The 8469-nt window shown below is 45.2% G+C and overlaps 1 protein-coding gene across 1 annotated transcript in view; it reads left to right on the top strand.

Annotated features, from left to right (window-relative positions):
• Positions 1-8038, top strand: part of LOC128695856 (zwei Ig domain protein zig-8) — a 317928-nt gene extending 309890 nt beyond the window's left edge. Inside the window, exons 7-9 of the mRNA XM_053786752.2 lie at positions 2732-2821; positions 4000-4191; positions 6439-8038. Of these exons, the coding sequence (XP_053642727.1) occupies positions 2732-2821; positions 4000-4145 (236 nt within the window). The 3' untranslated portion in view covers positions 4146-4191; positions 6439-8038. The remainder of the gene's footprint in view (positions 1-2731; positions 2822-3999; positions 4192-6438) is intronic.
• The last annotated feature ends 431 nt before the right edge of the window (positions 8039-8469 follow it).

The following is an 8469-nucleotide window of genomic DNA, read 5'->3' as shown; positions in this document are numbered from 1 at the left end:
GAGCTTGATGTGGCGGGGGTATTCCCAGTGTGAGGGTGGCTTAGTGAGCTTGATGTGGTGGGGGTATCCCCAGTGTGGGGATGGCTTAGTGAGTTTGATGTGGCTGGGGTATCCCCAGTGTGGGGGTGGCTTTGTGAGCTTGATGTGGCAGGGGTATCCCCAGTGTGGAGATGGCTTAGTGAGTTTGATGTGTCGGGGATATCCCCAGTGTGGGGGTGGCTTAGTGAGCTTGATGTGGCGGGGGTATCCCCAGTGTGGGGGTGGGTTAGTGAGCTTGATGTGGCGGGGGTATCCCCAGTGTGGGGGTGGCTTAGTGAGCTTGATGTGGCGGGGGTATCCCCAGTGTGGGGATGGCTTAGTGAGTTTGATGTGGCGGGGGTATCCCCAGTGTGGGGGTGGCTTAGTGAGCTTGATGTGGCGGGGGTATCCCCAGTGTGGGGTTGGCTTAGTGAGCTTGATGTGGCGGGGGTATCCCCAGTGTGGGGTTGGCTTAGTGAGCTTGATGTGGCGGAGATATCCCCAGTGTGGGGATGGCTTAGTGAGCTTGATGTGGCGGGGGTATCCCCAGTGTGGGGATGGCTTAGTGAGTTTGATGTGGCGGGGGTATCCCCAGTGTGGGGGTGGCTTAGTGAGCTTGATGTGGAGGGGGTATCCCCAGTGTGAGGGTGGCTTAGTGAGCTTGATGTGGCGGGGATATCCCCAGTGTGGGGATGGCTTAGTGAGCTTGATGTGGCGGGGGTATCCCCAGTGTGGGGGTGGCTTAGTGAGCTTTATGTGGCGGGGGTATTCCCAGTGTGAGGGTGGCTTAGTGAACTTGATGTAGCGGGGGTATCCCCAGTGTGAGGGTGGCTTAGTGAGCTTGATGTGGCGGGGTATCCCCAGTGTGAGGGTGGTTTAGTGAGCTTGATGTGGCGGGGGTATTCCCAGTGTGAGGGTGGCTTAGTGAGCTTGATGTGGCGGGGGTATCCCAGTGTGAGGGTGGCTTAGTGAGCTTGATGTAGCGGGGGTATTCCCAGTGTGAGGGTGGCTTAGTGAGCTTGATGTGGCACTGGTATCCCCAGTGTGAGGGTGGCTTAGTGAGCTTGATGTGGCGGGGGTATCCACAGTGTGGGGGTGGCTTAGCGAGCTTGATGTGGCGGGGGTATTCCCAGTGTGAGGGTGGCTTAGTGAGCTTGATGTGGCGAGGGTATCCCCAGTGTGGGGGTGGCTTAGTGAGCTTGATGTGGCGGGGGTATTCCCAGTGTGGGGGTGTCTTAGTGAGCTTGATGTGGCGGGGGTATTTCCAGTGTGAGGGTGGCTTAGTGAGCTTGATGTGGCGAGGGTATCCCCAGTTTGAGGGTGGCTTAGTGAGCTTGATGTGGCGGGGGTATCCCCAGTGTGGGGGTGGCTTAGTGAACTTGATGTGGCGGGGGTATCCCGAGTGTGGGGGTGGCTTTGTGAGCTTGATGTGGCGGGGATATCCCAGTGTGAGGTGGCTTAGTGAGCTTGATGTGGCGGGGGTATCCCCAGTGTGAGGGTGGCTTAGTGAGCTTGATGTGGCGGGGTTATCCCAGTGTGGGGGTGGCTTAGTGAGCTTGATGTGGCGGGGGTATCCCAGTGTGGGAGTGGCTTAGTGAGCTTGATGTGGCGGGGGTATCCCAGAGTGGGAGTGGCTTAGTGAGCTTGATGTGGCGGGGGTATCCCAGAGTGGAGGTGGCTTAGTGAGCTTGATGTGGCGGGGGTATCCCAGTGTGGGGGTGGCTTAGTGAGCTTGATGTAGCGGGGGTATCCCAGAGTGGGGGTGGCTTAGTGAGCTTGACGTGGCGGGGGTATCCCAGAGTGGGGGTGGCTTAGTGAGCTTGATGTGGCGAGGGTATCCCCAGGTTGAGGGTGGCTTAGTGAGCTTGATGTGGCGGGGATATCCCAGAGTGGGGGTGGCTTAGTGAGCTTGATGTGGCAGGGGCTTCCATATGTATTGCTACCTGTATATGCCTCCTCCCTCCCTCTTTCTCTCTCTTTCTCTCTCTCTCTCTCTCTCTCTCTCTCTCTCTCTCTCTCTCTCTCTCTCTCTCTCTCTCTCTCTCTCTCTCTCTCTCTCTCTCTCTCTTTTTGTACCCCTCGCTGTCATCTTTTAAAGAAAATGTGGTGCATATAAAGGCTGAAGTTGAGACACAAACCCCTCATTAATTTTCATTGAAAATTTCAACCTGCAAAGGATTTATTGATACCAGTAGAGGGACTTCATCAAGTACGTCTCTCTCTCTCTCTCTCTCTCTCTCTCTCTCTCTCTCGTCCCTTGGGAGAAACAAACATTCAAAAGCTGTTTTCCAAGCACCACAGGCACATGTTTATTCTCCCAAGAAGAGCTTTATCAAGTCAGTGTCTTGATAAAGCTCTACACTTAGCGACTCGCTGCCACAGCAAAAGCTTACTCTACACCTGTATCTTTTCTTCTCTGTACCTTTGTATCTCGTGAGTTCAGATGCATCTTTGGTAAGTCTGAGAGTAACTAATTGTGAAAAGTTGAGGACGACCAACAGCATCAGCAAAAATGTAGATTTTTGATGACATCTCGTGAGAGAATCTATTCATATATACACAATTATTGATACCTTGTCACAGTTACTTCTGATATCTTTTCACAGTTGCTACTGACGTCTAGCGAGAGTGACAGAAGATATCCCGTCACAGTAACGTATGATAGTTACACGACAGGATGTAATTACTTTAATATATACCTCACTACTTACAGAAGCTCGGTCGGTGATAGTGGGTCCTGAGTACGTGAAGGCTGGGAGTACCATTAACCTGACCTGCATCATTAATCAGTTCAACATGCCAGGTAGGTAGGTCACCATCCGACCTCAGATCATGATGTGTTGCACCTAACTTCTCACAGAGAGTTAGGTAACCAAATGTGCATTGCCTTAGGTGACTGGATTAAATCACACGACTATGATTAGAGTGGCCAGAATCAAATCATACCACGGGCGGGGTTAGAACCCGCTATCAGAGAGTCACAAAACTCCAGACCGACGCGTTAGCCACTGGGCCAGCTGGCTACAATAAGATTCACCTAACTAGGTATATGGTGTATAAATTTACCTGGTTGGATGAATCTTATTGTAGCCAATTGGCCCAGTGGCTAGCGCATCGATCTGGAGTTTTATGACTCTCTGATCGCGGGTTCTATCCCCGCCCGTGGTATGGTTTGTTTGCAATCGTGTCATTACGATTTCGTGAGTCGCGGCAGGAATCACTTTAGATGAGAAAATACACCAAAATAACCCGTACATAGGAGACTATTGCTTATGATAACGTCTCGACCTTACTAGGACCATTATCAACGTTGTCTCAGGTTTTAGTCTCTGTGCGGGTTATTTGTGTATTGGGCTTTTCATTCTTTCAGATGAGAAAATGTTCAGTTCCTTTTTGTTAGGTCACGATTCCTGTCACCATGAAATAAATGTTCAATGAGGAGAATTTACAAGTGATTATGCGAATAGAATTATAAATTTTTCAGTGGTTTTTGAAAGCCAGTAATGTTGTGGGCATTCCCGTACAGCACAGCATGCAAATTTAGCCTAAAATAACCCAGCAAAGAATGTGACTTATGTTCACTGGGGTCGAGGTGTAAGACTCATATTTATTTTATAATCTCTGCTCTTCAGTCTTGAAAATGATTGATGTTCTTAAGTATCAGATTTCCTATATGTTGGGTTTTGTAGCACCACTAGTATGTCTCCTTCCTTATCTCTAACTGATTCCTTCCTTATCTCTAACTGATTCCTTCCTTACCTCTAACAGATTCCTTTCTTATCAATAACAGATTTCTCAACATTCCTTCTTACCTCCGACTGTACCCTCAGCATCCTTCCTTATCTATTTTAGTTCCCTCAGCATTCCTCATTATCTCTGACTGTATCCTCAGTATATCTCTAGCAGTTCCCTCAGCATTTCTCATTTTTTCCGTCTTTACCCTCAGTGGTACCCCTCAGCATCCCTCTTTATCTCGGCCAGGCCTGGTCTACTGGTACCACAACCGGAAGATCCTGGACTACGAGGGACCTGTGAAGATCATCACGAGGGAGGACCAGGATGGCACTGTATCACACCTGACAATTGATGAAGCATCACCTGACGACTCTGGCAACTACACCTGCTGACCCACGTCAGCACATCCCACCTCTGTCATCGTCAACGTTCTCCAAGGTCAGTATTATAAGCATCAACTAGCGTGAAGGTCAGCATCAACGGCCTCTAGGGTCATACCCACCTTAGAGGCCGTAAATGTTTACTCAATGACAAGTACTAACCGAGTTATGCTTGTGGGAGCCTCGACCCTCCTTCTAGCCCCCGTCTCTTAGATTCCCTCGGCCGACATCGAATGGAATCGAGCCTTCTGAGCTCAGTAGAACCTCTCCTTAACCTCATAGTCTTCCTCATTCCGCTAATGAACAGCACTGAGAATAAAGAAATGCTGTCTAACGTCCCACGGCTCTCCTGTGTCACGTGTGTGTGTGTGTGTGTGTATGTAGGTGAATATTCTGGGCATTACGCTTTTACACAACACATATGAGCCATTCTTTTCACTGGGATTTACAAGATCATCCCTCTCCCACACTGCGCAATTTACCATTGAAATGTTTATTATAATATAAATTCAAATACTGTCGAGTCTAAACGCGCCATTACACTTAGTACTTAACACGCTGCTTTTAATTAATTAAGTTTTTTCCAGCATATCCTGTTACAAGAACAATCATAACATTGTACCTCGCTTATAAGTACGAGAAAAAAAACATTAATCCATTATTATTATCATCATCCTCATCGCTATTATTATTATTATTGTTGTTGTTGTTGTTGTTGTTGTTGTTGTTGTTGTTGTTGTTTCATGCCTCAAACTCAATGTGTCCAGGTCCTAGAGTGGTATAAACATACACCCAGGTCCTAGAGTGGTATAAACATACACCCAGGTCCTGGAGTGGTATAAACATACACCCAGGTCCTGGAGTGGTATAAACATACACCCAGGTCCTGGAGTGGTATAAACATACACCCAGGTCCTGGAGTGGTATAAACATACACCCAGGTCCTGGAGTGGTATAAACATACACCCAGGTCCTGGAGTGGTATAAACATACACCCAGGTCCTGGAGTGGTATAAACATACACCCAGGTCCTGGAGTGGTATAAACATACACCCAGGTCCTGGAGTGGTATAAACATACACCCAGGTCCTGGAGTGGTATAAACATACGCCCAGGTCCTGGAGTGGTATAAACATACACCCAGGTCCTGGAGTGGTATAAACATACACCCAGGTCCTAGAGTGGTATAAACATGTGCCCAGGTCCTAGAGTGGTATAAACATACACCCAGGTCCTAGAGTGGTATAAACATACACCCAGGTCCTAGAGTGGTATAAACATACACCCAGGTCCTGGAGTGGTATAAACATACACCCAGGTCCTGGAGTGGTATAAACATACACCCAGGTCCTGGAGTGGTATAAACATACACCCAGGTCCTGGAGTGGTATAAACATACACCCAGGTCCTGGAGTGGTATAAACATGTGCCCAGGTCCTAGAGTGGTATAAACATACACCCAGGTCCTAGAGTGGTATAAACATACACCCAGGTCCTGGAGTGGTATAAACATACACCCAGGTCCTAGAGTGGTATAAACATACACCCAGGTCCTAGAGTGGTATAAACATATCCTAGAGTGGTATAAACATACACCCAGGTCCTAGAGTGGTATAAACATACACCCAGGTCCTAGAGTGGTATAAACATACACCCAGGTCCTAGAGTGGTATAAACATACACCCAGGTCCTAGAGTGGTATAAACATACACCCAGGTCCTGAAGTGGTATAAACATACACCCAGGTCCTAGAGTGGTATAAACATACACCCAGGTCCTAGAGTGGTATAAACATGTGCCCAGGTCCTAGAGTGGTATAAACATGTGCCCAGGTCATGGTGTGGTATAAACACCGAAGTCACATTCAGTGTTGATTGTCCGTGTAAAACGTGCGGCTCAGCCAGCCTGGGCTGCTGATAAATGCGCTTCAAACGTCGGAGAATGTTGTCGTATCTCTCAGACTCAGTCTCCTGAGTCTTGTCTGGAAAACTGCAACAATTCAGGCTGTCGTTACTCACCTTCCTTGACTTTTATTATATTACCTATGAATAATAAATCCGCAGCAGCAACCACGCCGAATTTGTGTATATATATATATATATATATATATATATATATATATATATATATATATATATATATATATATATATATATATATATATATATATATATATATATATATATATATATATACGAGTGAAGCTTTGAAATGTTCTCTTTTTTTAATTTGGTTAATGTTTTTATTTGAGTAATTATTTTCACTATGTTAATGAAAGTGACTTTTTGTGATATTTCTTCCTCAGGAGAGCAGCCGGCGGCCATGCAGACTGGTGGAGGCACCACACCCTCCTTCAGACTGGTGACACTGCTGGTGATGCTGCAGCTCCTGGTTCTCGTGATGCCTCAGCGGCTCAGATGATGAAGCACAGGAGGGAGGGATGCTGATGTGCGTGTGACGGAGCTCCAGATGCGACGTACCTAGTGCCGGCGCCTCGTCTTCCTGTAGCGACAGACGTGTTGTTTTGGACCGTCCGGAGTACACTGGGAATTTTTGTTTCCCCCCAGCTGCTGCGACTTCCGTATTGCAGGCACCTCGATAACCTCCTACGTCGGGACTTCACTCGCTTGCATGCGACGGACGCGGTCAGCCGATGCGATGGAAACCGTGCCGGCTCCTCTCATCCGTACTGAGACAAATGTAGTGCCAGAACTAGCACCTCACCACCAGCCTGCTGCGACGATTACTGTCCAAACCTCAAGCTTCAGCCGAGGCAGAAAACATGTCATGAAGCTCAGTGATAGATAATGTATCTTGAACAACACAAAACATCTGCCACGGAAGATGTATCTAGATGCACACATACTAGCTGCAAGGAACAGCATAATCTAGAACCATGCAGCATTTGCAACAGACGGTGTTTGTGCAGTCACACAGCGGCTGCAACGTACGATGTGTCTAAAACCATACATACTGACTACCATTACATTAATGGTATTTAAAACCGACAAGTTAATGAATAAAACTTATGTGTAATATCTGGGTAACTTCATTGGTGAAGACGTCTCACTAATCAATTATTTTTTTAAATCCAATTCAGAGAATTACAAGTGGAGACGGTGGAAGAAATAGAGAGGTAATTTTAGGTGATCAGTCCCTCACCTTGATGAATCTGAAGACAGAAACAAGAATAATGAGACTTATATACACGAGCGAGAGGAGAAATGCAGCAGTCGAAGGCATCATCACATGTGGTCGGGACCCAGGTATTACATATGAGTACCACTTATCACATCGGTAGCGACGGACGGTACATAGAACGGCCGCGACGGACGTATTAAAGGTACCCAACTCACCTGATGCATTACGTAGTCGTGGAACATCACCCTTCCTTCTGTACAAGTTGAACAATGAGAATTAACAAGTGCTAGAGAGTAATGTTATGTATGCTGAACATTGAGAACAAACAGGTGCAGGGGAATAAATAAAGCCTGCAGGGTTACCTAGTAAATAAAGCCTACAGGGTTACCTAGTAAATAAAGCCTGCAGGGTTACCTAGTAAATAAACCTGCCATGATTGGAGGAAGGCTTCGATATACTTGATGTTTTAAGACTGAATATTTTCCCATATAAGAAGCAGTTTATATTTCAGTTCACATAAAAATGAGAAAAACTAATATAACGTGAGTGTGTGTGTGTGTGTACTCACCTAGTTGAGGTTGCAGGGGTCGAGTCCAAGCTCCTGGCCCCGTGTGTGTGTGTATTGACGTCTATATCTGTGAGTATTTGTGTATGTTTTTATTTGAGAGTGAGTTACAGAGGAGTTAAGGTCCATTATTAAAATTCCATATATATTTATATTTTCGATGATTGATGTTGCCTTAGTTTAGATGACTTGTGTTAGCTTTACAGTGTACATATGTAAATATATATATATATATATATATATATATATATATATATATATATATATATATATATATATATATATATATATATATATATATATATATATATATATGTATATATATATATATATATATATATATATATATATATATATATATATATATATTAGATTAGCGTTTCAGTGTAGACAAACTAAAAAAAATATATATTACACCTAAAAACAATGGAAAAAAATGGCTACTGTTTTCCTATGGCAGACATATATACGTAATTTATGTGATGCACACATGACTGTTTATCAATGTTCGGTATTTTTTGCTTTGGCCGTTTATATGAAGGAAAAAAATCATTACTGAATAACTATTTTTTTCCCCTTTAATCATATGAATATTTAAGAAAACGAGACTAGAACAAATGTATGTTTGTT

Source organism: Cherax quadricarinatus, chromosome 41, assembly GCF_038502225.1.
Source record: "Cherax quadricarinatus isolate ZL_2023a chromosome 41, ASM3850222v1, whole genome shotgun sequence".
NCBI classification, from domain to species: Eukaryota; Metazoa; Arthropoda; class Malacostraca; order Decapoda; family Parastacidae; genus Cherax; species Cherax quadricarinatus.
The sequence above is the reverse complement of the archived record's forward strand: the minus strand, read 5'-3'. Positions and strand labels throughout refer to the sequence as shown.